The 18,757-nt window shown below is 44.6% G+C and overlaps 1 protein-coding gene and 1 pseudogene across 1 annotated transcript in view; one reads left to right on the forward strand and one right to left on the reverse strand.

Annotated features, from left to right (window-relative positions):
* PPP1R1B (protein phosphatase 1 regulatory inhibitor subunit 1B) overlaps positions 1-18,757 on the forward strand; it is a 52,050-nt gene that overhangs the window by 22,686 nt on the left and 10,607 nt on the right. Inside the window, exon 5 of the mRNA XM_066631433.1 lies at positions 16,083-16,250. Within this exon, the coding sequence (XP_066487530.1) occupies positions 16,083-16,250 (168 nt within the window). The remainder of the gene's footprint in view (positions 1-16,082; positions 16,251-18,757) is intronic.
* LOC136655098 (5S ribosomal RNA) lies at positions 3,467-3,586 on the reverse strand (annotated as a pseudogene).

Genomic DNA, 18,757 nt, shown 5'->3' on the forward strand with positions numbered 1-18,757 from the left:
TGGTGTATGTTTCTTTTTCACATTTTTAAACCATCTGTCCTCCAGGGTGGTGTACATGGTTCCTTCCCTCCTTTTGTCCTCACAACAACCCTGTGAGGTAGGTGAGGCTGAGAGAGAAATGGTGACTGGCCTAAAGTCACCAAGGAAACTTCAAGGCTAAGTGGGGATTTGAACTTGGCTCTTCCAGTTCTAAGTCCAACTCCCGAACCACTACCATCCTGGCTCTCTTTTATGGAGAAAGCTTTTTCCACTACATATTTCTGTAGCAGGGTTTCTGTACATCTATGTGCTTGTTGGCCATGAAAAGCAAACCAAGTGAAATCTCCATATACCCATTTTCTTGCCCCCTCTTACCACCCTGTCCTTTAATGCTACTCTCTTCCTACCCAGCCCTTCTCCTCACACTGCATCAGTGGCAGCAATGGGATTTTGCCAGAGGCCTAAGGCCAGGGCCAGGGCCAGCACCCCAGTGATACTACCATTCTCACTTTGCACTCAAAAAGGTCAGGAGCAGCATGCCAGAATCCCTGGCTTGTATGTGGTGGTTTCTTCTGGATAAGGAGACCTGCTGAGGGTGCCCCTCAAGACCTCAGAGCCAGCACTGCCTCGGTTTATCCAAACTACATTGCATCACCTCATATTCTGTTCCTTGACTTCTGGGGTGGGGCTGTTGCTCAGTGGTAGTGTGATTGTTTTCCATCAAGAATTTCCCAGTTGACTTCTGGGGTGGGGCTGTTGCTCAGTGGTAGTGTGATTGTTTTCCATCAAGAATTTCCCAGTTTCCATCCCTGACCTCCCAAAGTAGTGCAACAAAAACACACAGCCCTGCCTGTGTGGATCACGGTCTGCATAAGGCAGCTTCCCTAGTTTGCTCTCCAGCCATGCAAATTTCCAAACTCTACACACTGCCTCAGGACGCTAATTGCACAAGCTCCATTAGGGAAAGGCAAGAAAATGATGCAATTCTTTTTTTTAAAAGGCAACGAGACACCCTGCTTTAATGTTGACTGCAGGTTGCATAACTGAGAAAGCAGTCACACTTTTTTTGTTCTGTTCAGCTTCATACCTGACATCGCTCCCAACTTTAAGCACAAATGCCACTGGCTTTGTCACCCATTCTGCTCATGCTCGAATGAAACTCCCTTGCTGCAGTGTGGGGTTTTTTTTTTCCCCCTTTCCTTTTTCTTTCCAGGCTGTCATGGAACTTGCGGTTCTAAAGAAACAGGCTCCTCTTGCTCTTAATTTGGAGGTGTGAGGTGGCCCCCTCTTCCCGTCCTACTCTTTTATTTTTATATTTTTCGTTAAGAGTTGACAACTCCATCTGTTTCCAAGCTAGCCGTTCTGCGGGAATGAAGTTGACCTCGGGAGCCCAGAGAGAAGTGGTGGGGTGGGGGAGGGCGTGAATACGTGTGGGGGTGTGTGGGCATGAACAAAACTTTGCACTAGTTACCATTAACTATGTTCATTTTGGAGAGAGAGAGAGAGAGAACCAAGATTCCATGGAGATGGGCTGACTCATAGCAGAGGGAGAGAAAAAGAGGGAGAAAGAGACTGTGTGCAAGCAACTATCTAACCTTCAGTATTCTTCCATACATTTCTCATCAAAGCATCCTGCTTTTGAATGGCATAGGAGATTTGGGGTTTGTTTGTATCAAAAAGAACTTCATTCAAGGACAATTCATTGAAAAGACAGCGTTATGTTTTCTTGTAATAAAATGGCTCTCTCGCTAGCGTTCATTGCATCACGCTGGCTCTGTCTACATCATCTACTCTTTATTATATTTTCCAGATAAAAATAAACAAACATATACACTGTACAAGCAAATACCAAAAGAAACAAAAGAAAAGAGAGGATAAGATTAAACATTGCTCAATCGCAAATCTGTCTAGTGTGTGTGTGTTTAAAGCCATTCCTAGGGTAAAAATAAAGTATAATTATACATATTATTTTTCCGAAATTTGTTTTTAAATCATGCCTTACCCCAAAGGCTCAAAATAGCTGTGAGAATATTCCTTCTCTGTTAGACTGGTGGATTCCACAATCTTCTCTTGTGGCCATTCACAAACTCAGGAAACCTAGATCAAGACAAGGACCACAATTAACATAGACACTGTTGTGTTTAAGACCATTGACATTTGAGTTTGTGAAAGGAACCATCCCTCATATTTGGGGACAGGGCGCCTAGCGGTCAGAGCTCAGCATGGTGCAATAGCATGCTCTCACATACGTTCAAGATGGACCTAGCGAGTGCTCTGGGAGCAGCTGGAGCTTGGGTGGATGGGAGGCCCATATAGGAACTGGATAGAAAAGTAATTAGGGCCAGTTCCAGTTCTGAGGAACCTGCAGCAAAGTGTCCTTCTGCACTAGTGATCCTTCACCTATGTGGTGGTCCCTGGTGAAATTACTTGGAGGCAGCAGTGGAAGCCAGCAACAGTCCTTCTATCAGGCCTGATGGCTTCCTGGCCTCCATTTTAATTTCTCACAATGCCCTCAACATTGGCATCACTCAGAGCATTGTGAAGGGAGGGAGAATGGCAGCCTCCACTGGAGGGGCATTTTGTTCCGCTATGTTATGCTATGTTAGGGACATTAAGTCAGAGGCATTGTGGGAAATTAAAATGCCATCTGGTTTTGAATTGGGGGAAAGGTGTTCAAAGGAGGGCCCAGGGCAGGTTCAGTGGGCTCCACCTGAATGGCCTGGGAAGTATTTGAACATATCATGTAGGAGACCAATCCTGTGTATAAAAACACAGGCCAACACACATTTTGCTGTCTTAAACATTAGACCTATTCCTGGGTATGTTTGGGGTGCTGATTCCAAAAACGTCATCACAGTTTTTCCCTACCACGTCTAGCCTTGAAGATACAGAATAGCCTTCCTCATGAGGAAGGTGCCTGAACCATTCACTAACGAGGCTATCCCTTATCTCTAAAACTAGACAGGATAGGGCGAAACTGATACCATTTTTGGAATCAGCACCCCAAATTCATATAAAACCACCATAAATGTGTGTGTGTGGGGGGGGGAGTTTTTCTATCCCTCAGTTTTGCAGGCCTGTGTAGTTTTGTAAAGATGCATTAAGATTAAATTGCAAAAAAGAAGTTATTTTAAAAGCATTTGTTGTGATAATTTTCTGTCACTTTTATACGTCATAAACGTGTTTTAAGTAAGGGGATTGTGGCCAAGTCCATCGCTCATAACAGTAGTCCCTTGAGTGGGCCAGAGTTATAGGTCCTTCAGGGTACAGAAACATGGGTTGTCTGCCCTTCCAAAAAGCACTCCTGGTTTCCAGTACCTATCCTTGTATAACATTGTGACTTTTCTGGGTTTTGGTGCAATTTACTAACTATGTGCCAATATTCTAGCTGGCACTGAACTGAATGTTAGGAAATTCACTCTTGCAATCTACAGACTTTGCCTGGTTGGTTGGTTGGCAACCTTCAGTCTTGAAAGACTATGGTGTAAGCCTACAGCACCCGGTATTCCCAGGCGGTCTCCCTTCCAAGTACTAACCAGGCCTGACCCTGCTTAGCTTCCAAGATCAGACGAGACCAGGAATGTGCAGGGTAACAGTTGCTGCAGATTCAAATATACCGTATCATCTCTAAATAATCAGTTGTGTGGTGTTGTATTACCCAAGGAAATGGTGGGAATGAGACAAAAAGAAGCATTAAGGACCCAGGACGCTTTGTCCATTTGGTCAGCTAGCTACTTTCCAGTTACTTTTGCAGCTACTTTTATTCCTCTGCTTCTCTCCTGGCCTGCCAGCCAGCCACCCTGCCTAGGCTTTCAACAACTTTCAATGCTACAATTAAGAAAACTTCCCCCATGCAGAATTGCGTGCACAAGTTAAACTCACAGCCCAATCCTAAGTTGCACTGGTACAGTGGAGCCACATGGCCTCTGCTGCATCCAGCACATCTTTAGAGCAGGCTGGAGGTCTTAGGGGTAAGGAACTATTTTTCCCCTTACCCTGACTAGCAGCCCAGCATGCCCTATGGGGCTACTCAGAAGTCTGTGCAGCCCAGCGTAATGCTGGATGGGGTTAGGATGCCTCCACCGACCCCAACCCTCTCCCGGGCCTGATCCACCCCCATTCCGCCCTCCCACACCTCTCCACCTTATGGCACATTTGCAGCACCCTCTGCAGGCACAGGAACCAGTGTGCTGGCAGATCTTCAGTTCAGGATTGGGCTCTCAGGTGCTGACTTCTGCACATGCAGCAGTAGCAGCATATCATCATCATGGATTCCTGGGCTGCCAGTCCCTGGCATGCAACCATTCTCCACAGAGATACTAATGATCAGGTTTGCACGTGATGCTGAGAGCATGAAACCCCAGGCATCAACATCTTTTAAAAAATGTTCTATTTCAACTGAGCGTTATAGCTCCAGCACTGGCATCTCCTCTGTTGCAGGGCACCATTAGTTTCTTATCTCTAACTTGAAAAATAAAATCCTCTTGCTCTTTCAGCTTTCTGCTGACATTTCTTAGTCACAAACCAAGTCCTTGTTTTTGGCTTTGACATGTTGCCAGGTAGAAACGAAAGACAGGAGGGCCAACGCGCACACACACAGCCCTCGATCCACTCGTCTTCCTTTTCCAATTTTAGCACACGCACACACACACGTCAGCGGCCACGGCATCCTTTCTTTTCCTCCTGGTGACAGTGGGGAGTAGCTTCCCTAAAAGGAGGTTGGAAGTGCCAAGGTGGGCTGGAGCCCAGCATGTCTGACAACAAAGCCCTATTTAAAGGCCTCTTTCTGCTGCTGTGTGCATTTCCACAATCTGCTGTTTGTGTCGGAGGCGCTGCCAACGGTTGGAATGCTTCCTGCAGAACGCAGCCCACGGCGAGGGGCATTCCAGGAGAGAGGGATGGGCCTTAGCGGGATTCTCCACTCTGTCCCAACCTGGCAGAGGCAATTACAACTGGAACCAAGTTATGCCAGGGCAGTGGGCGGCGGGCAGAGGAAGAACTGCTCCCCTTGTAAAAGGCCCTGGTTTGGCCACCTCAGAAATACTGTGTGCATCTTGGACAATCTGTGTCCAAGGAAAATATATTTCAAATTGAAATGTGTACAGGTAATGACTGGAGTAAATGGAGAAAGGAGGACTTAGGCAAGCAGAAATTATAAGAGCTTGTTCTCTATAGCTGAACATAAATTAGGCGGAGAAGGGAATATGAGGCTGGTGCTCTACAAATGGCATCTCTGTTAATTCATTATGTTTCTAAATAAATGAATTAATTAATTCATACACCTCCAAAGATACCTTCCCCCCACCACACACATGTATGAAGAGAGCTCAATCCTATCTAATTTTCCAGTGCTGATGCAGCCATGCCAGCAGGGCTGGTGCTGCATCATCCTGCAGTGGGGCAGGAACAATCATGGAGGCCTCCTCAAGGTAAGGGAACGTTTGTTCCCTTACCTTGGGGCTTAATTACAGCTGCATTGGCACAGGAAAATTGGATAGGATTGGGTCCACACACTACTGTTTTCACATCAGTGCTCTGAGACACTTGAGCTGACACTTTTGAACTCAGGATCTGAAATGGTGTCAAACTCTGACCTACCAGAAACAATTGTCGATGCTGAGAACCTCATTAGGGCCAAGGCTGGCACTTTTATATACTGTATATAGATACCTGCATTGTAGCACTTTCCACAGCTCAAGTGCAAAGTCATGCAAGTGGTGAACTGTGAGTGCAAACACGTCCTTTGTTGTGTGAAGGAATAATATACATGACTAGCTGATGGATGAACCTATAAGCCAGCTGCACACATGAGCCTTTCACACAAAGCAGTTCAACACATGCTATGAGGCCAGAGTTGAGTCGTGTCTCAGAGCAATGTGAGAATCAGCCCTTGCTCTATTAGGGGTGGCCAATCTTTCAAATTTAGGGATCCTGGACCTTTAACAATTGTGTTGCTGAGATGTTATCTGTGAGATGACAAGCTGCACCTACAGAAATTCCCTCTTCTACACAGTTGTTAATGGTCCAGGAGCCCTAAAGTTCAAAGGTTGGCCACCCCTCCTCTATACACACACATGCACCCAAGGAAGGCCATTCCCTTCCTTTTCCCCCCACATAAATGCTCACTGTCACTTGCTCACAATTCACTCAAAGTACCGCACTCATCCCTTTCCCATCAATCCTTGCTCTCATCATCACTCCCCCGCACCTATTGTTCACACCTGTCTTTTTGTAATTCTTTTTTTTTCCTGCAGCTATTTGATCTAACGAGGGGGAGTTGGCACTTTGTCTTCCCACACATGCCTACAGCTTTTTACACTGTTTCATGGCTGTTGCTTTTAAAAATTCTCTCTCTCCATCTCCCTCTCTCTTTCTCATATGCGGAATCCAGAGGGGGAGAAGGAGAATCTTCAGGCCGTGGAAGTGTTGAGCTGTGGTGTGCACAGCAGGAATTCTCTGCTTCCTTGTCTTGACAGAAGCAGGGTCAGAAAATGGGGACAGAGCAGCGTTTTACCCGTTTCCCCCATGCTAACTGGGTGAGAGGAACTTTTTCAAGTGGTGTTCCTCTTATATTTAGATGGGGGAGAGTAACTTTTCCTCTTCACCCCCAACACAGTACCTTTTCTAGTGGATATTTGCTGGTGTTCTTCTGCATCTTTTTAGATTGTGAGCCCTTTGGGGACAGGGAACCATTTATTGGTTTGATTTTGGGTACTGTCCTAACCAGGTCTACTCAGAAGTAAGTCCTATTTTGTTCAATGGAGCTTACTATCAGGAAAGTGTGGTTAGGATTGCAGCCCTAGTGTGTAATCTGTTTTGTGAACTTTTTTTGTTGTTGAAAAACCCACTAATCCCAAAGGTATGAGATTTGATTCTGTTTTGGTTCACGTTGAAGGATCAAACGAAATATCACATGACAGATCCAGTAACAGTCTTCTAACTGTGTATGTGTGTGTGTTGTGTTTTTTTGTTGTTTTTGTTTTTTAGAAAAAGGAAAATGGCTTTGGGAGGCTGTAAAAGGTAGATGGGGAGAAAGGGTTAAGCAGTTCTTCTGATCAATCTTTTCCCCTCTGGCTATGTTTTCCATTCAAAAATCACTCTCAAACTGCTGTTCCACCTGTAGGGGCAAACAGACAGGTAGCCATATTTGGCCTTGTGAATGGAAAAGCAGCTTGAGGGAGGTGATTTTGAGTGAAAAAAAATAGTCAAAGCGTTAATCAGCGGAACTGCTTAACCTGTTCTTCTCTGGCTATTTTTTTCCACCCATCTGCACATTCTCTTCTGCTTTTCCACTTGTAAGGGAAAATATATGACTACCTCTTTGCTTTCCTCTAAGGGCAGAAAGGCACTTTGGAGAGTGCAATTTTGATTTTTATTAGAAAAAAAGACCTGCGTGGAAAGGGTCAAGCACAACCTCCCCCTCCCCCCATCAAATTTACAGCCTCCCAGGGCTACTTTTCATAAATAAAATTTCAGGCTGGACACTTATTTGCTGTGTAACCTCTGTGTTGATTCTAGTAGCATTCCTGATGTGGTTGAGGTCTCTGCTAGGGTCTGTCTGTTGTGCCTATACCCCTCTCTTCCTCTAAAGACTGACTTACATATGATTCCATGTTGTCCCCAAAGAAGGCAGCTTGCATAGCCAGGCCTGTATGGCTACAGTGGTAGACTTGTGTTGTATGTCTCCAGAGTACCCCAGAGCCACCACCTCCCAGTGATAACCAGAAAATCATGTGGGACCCATAGTTGATTTAATTTGCACCTCACACATGTCCTCTGTATATACACTGGTATTCACATTCAGCTTCTAGTAGAATTTTGAACAGTTTCATGCATTTAGAGGCCTTCCAGACATTTACAGCTTTCTTTTTCCAAAGTCCCCTAAATTTAAATCCATCAGCATCTACAGGGTGACCCAAAAGTAGGTGGACAGAAAATGATAACATTTATTCCACCTACTATCCACCTACTTTTAGGTCACCCTATATAATTAGAAGTGCTGAACGGATTCAAACGAGGAAAATATAAATGTGAACATTGGCAAGTAAATTTGAACTGAGAGTAATTGGCTCAAGAACCTGCCTTTCCTCCTCCCTAGTTTGCTTCACTTAAGTTTTCTGCAGCACTCCTGTTGAAACCAATAGGGAGTGAGAATGTGTGTGAGTGAATGAAGAGCTGGCACCTTTTCAGTAGCTTTGCTTCTTTCCCTTTAACAGCAGCCTGATCCATAGAAATGCAACAGGTGATGCTTCCTGACATACAGCAAAGTTATAGAGAAAGCTTCATTTCTGCATACTAAACTGCAGTTGAAGGTACAAAAGGAAACTATGAACATAGTTGGAAAACTATGTCTGTCTTTTTGAACTCATGTTGTCTTAACCTTTGCCCCCATCCTCAAAAAGACAACCACCGGTCAAAATACATATTTGTTATTTGGTAGAAGTCAGCTCTTACAGAAGGAGTTTGACCTTATAATCTTAACTCCCTCTGCTCTTTGTCCCCAGATACTAAGTGCTTGCTACCTTGACAAAATCAAGAATGCTGAAAAGGGCCTTAAACGTCAACTACATCCCATGGGCTGGTATATACTGCAATCCCACTGTTCCCCCTTTCCCTTGGCCTCCAACCTGTTAAACATCTAGCCAGATAAACACAACTCTTTTTAAAAAGCAGTGACCTCCCAAGTGTGGGAATACCAGGCAAATTTCCACATTGTTAATAAACTATCAGATAAAGGACTTTTTGCTCACTGTGGAAAGATTTTTCCACAAGCAGATTACATTTTACTAGATCAAAGCTGCTGTCACCATTCTTCCCTTGTTTTTGAGCCAAAGTGGATTCTTGTGTGTCTAAGAAGTATTATATAGTTTGCAGGGTGAAAGTCTGGACAAGGTGCAGTAAAATATACACATGCACAGAGGTTTCTGTGAATTTTGAGAATTCTGGACTCCTAGCCCATTTATGAGGGGGGAAAGACCTCATGCTCCATCAGCAGTCATTTTAAGACAGTGGAAGTATCTTCTGCTGTTGTAAACCCCTCCTGCTGTAAAACCATTTCCAGCACTATTAAGTTATCTCTCTGATTAAATATCTCTGATTAAGCTAAGGAGGGTGTTAAAACAGTCAGATTGATGCCTCCTATGTCACTTTTTATATACCCTCCTTCTTTTATCCCCTGCTTCCTAGACTGCCCTAGACTGTATTGACTTTGTGATACTGAAAAGCAGTTAAGTTCTGCCAATGTGATCATTTATTTGCATACAAGTTTAGTATCTAAAGGGTTCCATTCCCAGAATTCACATGGATGGCAAAAATCGCACTAAAGCAAATCCATTTAAATAACAATATCCTCTTGCTCAGTGATTTAAAAACAGCCTTGTGACTTTTTGTAATGCACACAGAGGCAGTCACTCTCTCTGTCTCCAGGCACTTAGAAAGGCTTCACTCAGAGGCAGTGACCCCTCCCTTCCCTGGGAGCCCAACACCAGGAAAGAATGGAGGAGGTGATATTGATTTGCATTCTTTTAGGTGCTCAGGGAGGGAGGGTTCACTTGCCTGGGAGTGAAGCTGTTCTAAGTGCCTAGAGAGAGAATGGTTGATGCCTACTGGTTGCCCTCTTCCCCCATTAACAAGGCTATTTATTGTTAAACAACTTTCTTCCTTTGATTTAAAGGACCGATCACATTGAGATAAAACTGTGGGTGAAAAAACCTGTAATTGAAACAATCAGTACTTTTGCAGACAAAAAGCAAAGGCGAATATAGTCCTGGACCTTTCATTCTTGTGACAGAAGCAGAAAAGGTGTCAGGAAGGTACAACTTTTCTCACCCCTACATGACAAGTTACACCTGTCAAAATGCCTTCTATATACCTGTTGTACTCAACTGCTTCATGGCACATGCTCTTGTCAAACCACCTTTGGTGATTTGGTACTCCTCCTCTGATATATGTACAATTTCAGATTTTAATTGTTTCTTGCCAGCTTTGAAACCTGAAAAGTAGGGTGGGTGGCATGTGGTGAATAATGAGGTTTAAAATATGCTTAACCTCTCATAAATAAACAGAGCAGAATTTGTGGAAAGGCAACCAAGGCAGGGTGTGCCAGCAAAGAGACCTGAGGGTGTTAGAGAAAGAAGTTGGCACTATCAAATAAAATCCCTCTCCCAACAATGAAGATATTGTTTCTCTACCGTGTGGCTATTTTTCTTTCCCAAACAAGCTGAGTCACATTCCTCACTGAGGACTAGGTCCCTGCCAAGTTTAATAAACAAGGAAACTATTTTTTTTTCCTTTATGCAAGCTTTAAAATTGGACCATGCACTGGTAGTGTGAGAATACAGCTATGGTACTTGACAACATGCCAAGTAAATGTATTGTCTCAAAGCAGCTGATCTGCTTCTTTTTTTTTTTTTTTAAGCATACACACACAAAGACATTTCTGTTAATATTGTTTTCATTTCTTCAAGTGTGGTTTGTCAAGTACTGGGTGTGTGTGTGTGTGGGGAGGGGGGTTGTTTAACATGATTCCCTGCAGAGATTCTATGATTGCTAAAAATCTTATGATAGGTTAAAAAAATTTCATGACATCCTAAAGTGCTCACTGTGGAGGTGTCAGCTGTAGAATGTTAACAATGAGGCATCTGTGAGATAGCTGAAAGGTCATTTTGGCTCAGAAGAACATTTGACAGTATTTAGGGATGGTGGATTTGTGTGCTTTGGGAAAGAGGTGTGCAGAGGTGAGAGTGCTAAGAAGGTAGTCAAGCAGACAGAGAGTATTTCTTTAAAAAAAAAAACAACCAGCAAAAACAAGAAGATCTGCAACTATGAAAGATGCAGTAATGGCTTCTCTCACCCTCTGACCTTCTCCAATCCCACACTCACCTGTTTTTCCTCCCATCCAGCCAGTTTGAGAAAGCACTTCTTATGGCAACAGAAGAAAGAGTCTTCTGTTGGGGCTAGCATCTTTTGCAATTCTGGATCTGTTAGAGAACCATACATCGTGTCAAGGTTGTGGCCAGCCATCTCTGTTAGGGCTGGAAAGCCCAGTTGGAAAAGTGCCCAAAAAGTAGGGAACGTCAGGGAGCTCAAATGCAAGGTGGCTGAAGAAAAGGAGCAGAGTTAGAAATCGGCTATGAAACAATAGCTGGAGAAATGATACAAATATCCTCTGCTTTTTGATGCATTTCAGTTATAACCAGAAGTGATACATTCTCCACTCTTTCGATCTATTTCGTCATGTTTGCACAACTGACCATGCACTGCTTTTTCTTTCTCATATATATTCATTGTCCACATATGCAAGAATCATAAGAACATAAGAACAGCCCCACTGGATCAGGCCATAGGCCCATCTAGTCCAGCTTCCTGTATCTCACAGTGGCCCACCAAATGCCCCAGGGAGCACACCAGATAACAAGAGACCTCATCCTGGTGCCCTTCCTTGCATCTGGCCTTCTGACATAGCCCATATCAAACAATCAAAATGTTTAAAAGTTAGCTTTTGTTCATTGTACTGTACTTTGGTAGAGATAGGATATTATTTAGGCTTTCACACACATTCACAAGCGACATTTACATTTTTCAGTAGCAGTTTTGCATTTGCAAGCTGAAAATAGACTGAGTTCTGCTTTTTCGATAATTTCTGGTGTTCGATAGTGCTCCAGGCCCTAACCTGTCAAGTAAGCAGGGGACGCCTGTTGCTGAAATAAGAAGGAGCTTGAAGGGGTTGAGGGATAAAGAGATGGGACTGGAAAGGGGAAATCCACACAGGGTCTTGGGATAGAAGAGTCTGTGAACTGGTTTGGATGATACCATGAATAAGTGATCATGGAGAAGAGTGCCTTGCTGCCTGATCACATGGGCCTGGAATGTTTGAACCAGCCCCTAATGTGTGAACCAGATTTCAGACTGGTCTGCATGTTCTGCCCCACATGATCATAAAGGGCAGGGATGATGCTGTCTCATTCCTCTCACATGATGAACCTCCACTTGGACAGTATCATCAAAACTAGCCCTGCATGTTGTTGGCAAGAGGAGAGTGGAAGGTTTGGACCTTGTTCTCACTGAGGTATAAACCTGTGTCAGGGCTGTATCCCTGAAGATAGAAGGTGAAGGAGACTGTAACTGAATGTCCCTCCATATGAAGACATTTCCATGTGAATGGACAGCTAAAAACTAGCCTGTCAGGGCTATGTTAGAACCATTTGTTCTGCTGTTTTTTTTTAAACATGCAGAGAGTTTTGTTTTTCAATATGGAGAAGCATGTGATCATCAGAACTCACCCTGCATTTAAAGTGGTACTGCCTAGATGCAGGTTGAACATCTGAGTGAGATCTACAGCTAGGACAGTGGTTCCCAAACTTTTTCAACTGGCAGCTCTCTTGACCTACTGGGCATTGACTGCGGCTCCCCCCAATAGGGCTATAATCCTATACATTAGGTGGGTTTTCTGTGAGGATTCCGCAGCTCCCCTGGCTGGATTCTGTGGCTTTGTCTGAAAACTGAGAGTTGCAGTCGCAATCTACAGCAATTCTGATGCATGGGGAGGCCCGCAGAGGGGGCAGCGGGCTCCTCACATTCTCCAGGGAGGCAGAGCAACCCTTCATAAGTCTTTAAAAAGACCTTTAATCCCCAGTAGTAGCATGATCATGGGAGCGCTGTTTCCACTGTCACCACCCGTTAACAGGGCAGAAAGACGGCTTCTCTGGCTGGGGCATCATGCTCCAGTTTGAGAACCTCTGGGCTATGGAACAAATGGTTTGTGTACTCCTTGTGGGAAAGGATATGGATTTCACACATTGATGATGGTGGTGGTGAATATTCTACAATTTCAATATATGGTTCAAAAATGGCAATTTCAGGGCATGGTACAGTTATTTCTGGAAAATGTCATCATGTTTGTACAAATGGACATACTTGTACCCCCAGTCCTCTTGGTGCAATTGTTTTCCCGAACTGCCATTTCTACATATCACCTCCTACAGCTTTTTCTCTTTCTTGGATCAATCACATGAGTGATCTCAGCCACTCCAGGACAGCGTAATTTATGAGATGACACCATGTAGACCAGTGATTTTCAACCAGTGTGCTGCAGCACCCTGCTGGTGTACCACAAATGTGCTGAAGGTGTGCAGTGAGAATTTGGGGGAGAGTCATTTATTAGTAGGGCCATTGGGGGATGTGTCTTCAACCGGCAACATGGTGTGCCTTGTCAAGGGCCAAAAACTGATTGTGTGCCATGACAATTTTAGCATTTTGTCAGTGTACCATGAGCTGACAAAGGCTGGAAATCACTGATGTAGACCATTGAATCTGGCTGTGTGATATCCTAATATAAAATTAGGGAAATTGAAAATTTGGAGAAGAAAGTCAACAAACACACATACATTTTTTTAATCAGTGAAAATAAAAAGGTCACTTTTCAACATTGTAGAAAATGTTCCTGAAAAACATTGAGTAATTTCAACTCAGTGCTGCATTGAGCTGCCAAATCTTGGGGGGTGGGTGGGTATGTCTCTAGTTCTGCATGATATCTCTAATGAGGGTTTCCAGCATGTCTAAGCTTCCCCTGAACAGTGGTAGCCACACAGGAGCAGGGGTGGTAAAGGAAGAAAAATACTCTGCGGAGAGGATGTCAGTGATATCAAGAGATGAGAAGTAGCAAAGAAAATTTCTCTGTATCTGTGCCCTTGATAAATTGCTTTGCTCGGCCTCGAGGTTAGATCCTTGAACCTTGAAGCCAAGATAACTGCAAGGCAGGAACTCTGCCAAGATTTGTTGGCAACTCAGAGAGACCAGGATAAGCTGAAACTTTCCCAGGAAGTATGCTTTTAACATTCCGTCTATATTACGATATTAGTGATGCCAGCCAACTAGGTTGGTGAATGACGGCTACTGTGTCTCCCCTGGCTGTGATTAAGGCCTAACAGGAAATTGAGGAGTACAGCCTGCAGGGGAATGGATGGATGGATTGACCAATAATTAAAATGACTGGCCTAAGTTCCATCCACACAGGTATACTGAGTCCTGTGTTTGTGTCCATGGCTTTCCTAAGTGTCAACCTGGTACTCATCATGCAGAGGCACTTATCCAAGGTTGAATGCCTTAAAGGCCGAAGTTCTTTTTGTAGCTCCAGAATCAAGGAATGGATCCATCCCATCCACAGTGCATTGAGCAGAGGGTGGTGGGAGCCTCAGACTCAAGGTGTTCCTTCATCCCAAATCTGCCACCGCTGCCTTATTCCAGCCTACTGTGGATGGGGTTGCATAAATCCAAATGCCACTCGCTAAAAGCCACTTCTGTACCTGCTCATCTTTTTCCTTCCTCATGTGGTCCCTTTAAACAATTTTGTGAGGAAGGAATGAGATGAGTGGGTAGGGAAGTGGGTTGATGCTGCCCATGCCTGAAGAGAATAGTGGGCAGTGGTGATCCACTTCATTCAGCTTGTTCCTTCCTCATGTAGTTCCCTTATGGGACCACATGATGGAGTGAGGCGAGACTATGCCGCTGCCTCAGAGGATTTGGAGTACCATTAAAGAAAGGAGAAGGGGGGGGAGCTGATCCACTGAGTACAAAGTCACCAGGATGTGCTCCTGCACAAGCCCCACCAAAATGAATGGGAGCTATGTAAGTCCTCTTGTGCATACATTTCAATGGGGCTTGTGCAAGAGAACTTCTCTGTGGATTGTGCCCCCTGTTTGGATCAGAACTCTACTTGGATCAGTATTTTCTGTCTAAGGTACCAAAGTGCATTGGATCACCAGCCTTGATCCTTCCTTCCTTCCTTCCTTCCTTCCTTCCTTCCTTCCTTCCTTCCTTCAGGTTATTTGCAGTAATGCTTCATTATAAATCGATCAGATATATGCACCGGAGATTAAAATAGCATGGTGTGTTAAAATCTGTGATAAAGGAAAATTCATTCAAATTTAGAGAAGGAGACCAAGGTCTTAACGTGTGCAAAACCGGTGTCTTGTTTCACATGTACCTTTCTGAAATTCCAGGGTAATTGGGCTTTGCCTGACACCTTTAAAGAAATGGATAAAAGAGGGTCGGCAATAGGAATGATGCCACCTACTGAGAATAGACAGGTAGCAATGGGTTTAGCCCACAAGAAGGAGGGCAGAGCTTTGTAGAACATTTCATCCACTATGAGGGCTAGAATGTTTAGCTATTTTTAATAGTGATTGGAGTTAAATAATTGATAGCCTTGGGACATCAGAAACACCACGGAAGAGGGTGCCCTGAACATAAGAACAGCCCCACTGGATCAGGCCATAGGCCCATCTAGTCCAGCTTCCTGTATCTCACAGCGGCCCACCAAATGCCTCAGGGAGCACACCAGATAACAAGAGACCTCATCCTGGTGCCCTCCCTTGCATCTGGCATTCTGACATAGCCCATTTATAAAATCAGGAGGTTGCGCATGCACATCATGGCTTGTAACCCGTAATGGATTTTTCCTCCAGAAACTTGTCCAATCCCCTTTTAAAGGTGTCCAGGCCAGACGCCATCTCCACATCCTGTGGCAAGGAGTTCCACAGACCAACCACACGCTGAGTAAAGAAATATTTTCTTTTGTCTGTTCTAACTCTCCCAACACTCAATTTTAGTGGATGTCCCCTGGTTCTGGTGTTATGTGAGAGTGTAAAGAGCATCTCTCTATCCACTCTGTCCATCCCCTGCATAATTTTGTATCTCTCAATCATGTTCCCCCTCAGGCGCCTCTTTTCTAGGCTGAAGAGGCCCAAACGCCATAGCCTTTCCTCATAAGGAAGGTGCCCCAGCCCAGTAATCATCTTAGTCACTCTCTTTTGCACCTTTTCCATTTCCACGATGTCTTTTTTGAGATGCGGCGACCAGAACTGGACACAATACTCCAGGTGTGGCCTTACCATAGATTTGTAAAACAGCATTATAATATTAGCCATTTTGTTCTCAAAGGTTTTTGGTCTTTCACTGCATGTACTATCCATGTGTTCCTAAGCACTTCATGCTTCTGTGAAGTCTAGAAACATGAAGTCCTTAAAACTTAACAGAAGAGAGTGGTGGTTCTCCGATTTCCAGGTCCCCTTATATCCCTTTCTCTTTCTCAAAATGCATGACAGCTGTGCAGCGTCTAGCACAAAGCCATTTGGAATCCAACAGCTCCTGGATGGATGAAGACTACGCTGAGGATGTCGAAGAAGACGAAGAGGATGAAGATGAGGATGAGGAAGAAGCTCAGGATTCGGATGACACAGTGAGGGAGATGCCCGGCCTGTGCAAGCCAGGAGGTAAGCGATGACATAGGCAAGAGAGATGGGGAGGGAGGGGTTTGAAACCAGCAGGGGGCAGTAGAACGTATCTTGGCATTGCAAAGACCAGCATCCTCAGTGGCCAGCCTAAGAAATGTTACCATTTATTAGCTAAATGCTAATTTGTTTTTAAACTCTCATATTGGTTTTTCACAACAAAATCGGTCTAGTACCCTGCCTGTACAACAACATGATGTTATCATTGCACTACTAGCCTTTTTTGGTCCGTAGAAATGGACTATTTGCCATACCCCCCCAACCCCCGCCACTCTGTAAACTCTTGCAAAATATGCCAATCTGTGTGTGCAGAATTAAAATATATGGCCCACAGTGTATAGGGTTCCTTGCACCATAGGAGTCCACATTCGGAACATGGCCAGTAATGCTTTCTAGGAGCTGCACCAGCTTTGTGCTGCCCTGACACAAACTACTGTGGGAAAGGAAATTTGGTTCTTCATCTGAAGCCATTAAAGAGAGAAAGATGCATCGACTGTGTACTAGGTCCACGGGCATATAAGAGCATCCTGTTTCTACAGTTCTCACCCAGATGTTTCCAGGAAACCCAGAAGTAAAATATGGAAGCAGGATGAGGAGGTCCCAGTAATAATCATACCACTTCCAAACCTGAAATAGAAATAATTCCAATTGCCTGCTTGTGCTCCTAGTGGCAATAGAGAGTGCTTGCATTTTCAGCTGCATCTCGTCTCCATGTAAAATGCTGCCAAGACGATGGAAAGAAATGGGTTAATATATAAAGCAAATTCCTTACCTTCACAGGAGATGCAGACATGCAAGGAAGGTCTATTGAAACCTCAGACTTGCACTACTCCAGCTTCCCAGGCTCCTCTCCCACCCCCTAGTGGCTATTTGTAATCCAAGTCTTTTCTGTTTTTAAAGTTGCTGATTATGGTTGCAAATAATGGTGGATTTGGAGGGGGGCGGGGCAAATCTGAGCGCCGCATCTGTGTAGTGTTGCAGACCGCATGGGAAGCCTTGTGAGGCTTCTGACGCAATCTTAAGCAGTACTTCCGGTTTCCTGGAAATACTGTTGAAGACCACGGGGAAGGCTTTCCGAGTAGTCTTTGGCGTCACACAAGGCTCCGTTTCACTAAGTCAGCAGGGGGGGGGCGACGGCATGGTGCTGGGGAGGGCAGCATCACAGAATTTGCCCTGGGGCATGTCAAGGGGCAGATCTGTTACTGGCTGCAAACTTGGAATCATCTCAGTGACATTTCCTCCCTGCACTTCCATTTTCCTTCAAGGCCAACCCTTATCAAGCATTCCCCAGCTCTATCAAAAACTGCATTCTGCATGCAGAATTAAATATATGGAGATAAGCACAGAATTACAATAGAAATATATGTCCCGATTCATGTAAAGTTAGTTATTACTAAGTCCCACTGAAACCAAGAGAATCAAGTCAACATGACTTTGGGTCCAACTTTCCAGAGCTGATGCAGCCATGCCAATAGGGCACTCACTGCATCCAGCAGTGGGGGGCAGAAACAGAAGCCTCCTCAAGATAAGGGAACAAATGTTCCCTTACCTACGGGCTGCATTGCAGCTGCACCGGTGCTGGAAAGTTGAATAGGATCGGGCCCTTCCTTAGGTTCCAAGGCTGTCCATAGGATGGAACTATGACTAACTGGATTGAAGCCACAGTCCATAAAATATATTTGGAGCTCACCATCTGGCTTTCTCCAACTCAAAGCATGCATTTGGTTGGACAGGGCTGCAGGCATTCTGCTCACCCACCTACCCCCATCTAATTCTTCAACTGATTGAGGTAGAGTCAAGAAGTCTTTCCCAAATGCAAATTTATGGAATTTACTGGCTATCACCTTTAGTTATTTTTAAGAGGGAAAAACAAATTCATGGAAGGTGAGTCTATCAATATGTATAACATGGAGCCATAACCTCTAATTGCTGGATGCTAGGGGAAATAGGGAATGGCCAGGGCCACCCCAAGACCCTCTGACCAAATGCTGTTCCCTTACCTCCTGATGTCCCAGCCTCTGCTTCCCCCACTCCCTGAATTAGAAAAGAAAGAAGGGAACAGAGCAGAAAAGGAAATGTGAAGGAGAGGAGAGCGGTGGGTTAGAATAAGTGTTAGCAGGAATAGTGGAGGGAGGTGGAGCTTCTTGACCAAGCTGCTGCCTGAGGCGACTGCCTCAGTGTGCCTCATGAATGTCCTGCCCTCAAACATCGCCTTCGTTCCCTATTTGTGAGTTCTCAGTTACCTGTCTTCTGTCTTTTGAAGACAGAAGACTGGACTAGATGGTAGATCAGGGGTGTCAAACATAAGGCCCCAGGGCCGGATGTGGCCCACAGAAGCTTTTTATCCGGCCCTCAGGCTGCTGAGCCATGCTGTGGTGTTACTGCTGAAAGGGAAGACCACTTGAAAATTGAGCTCTCCCTATCTTTTATGTGATCAAGATATGTATATTTTCTCTTCTGTCATTTGCAGCTAATGAATTCCCAAGTCA

The sequence above is a fragment of the Tiliqua scincoides genome, chromosome 5, assembly GCF_035046505.1.
Source record: "Tiliqua scincoides isolate rTilSci1 chromosome 5, rTilSci1.hap2, whole genome shotgun sequence".
Taxonomy (NCBI): Eukaryota; Metazoa; Chordata; class Lepidosauria; order Squamata; family Scincidae; genus Tiliqua; species Tiliqua scincoides.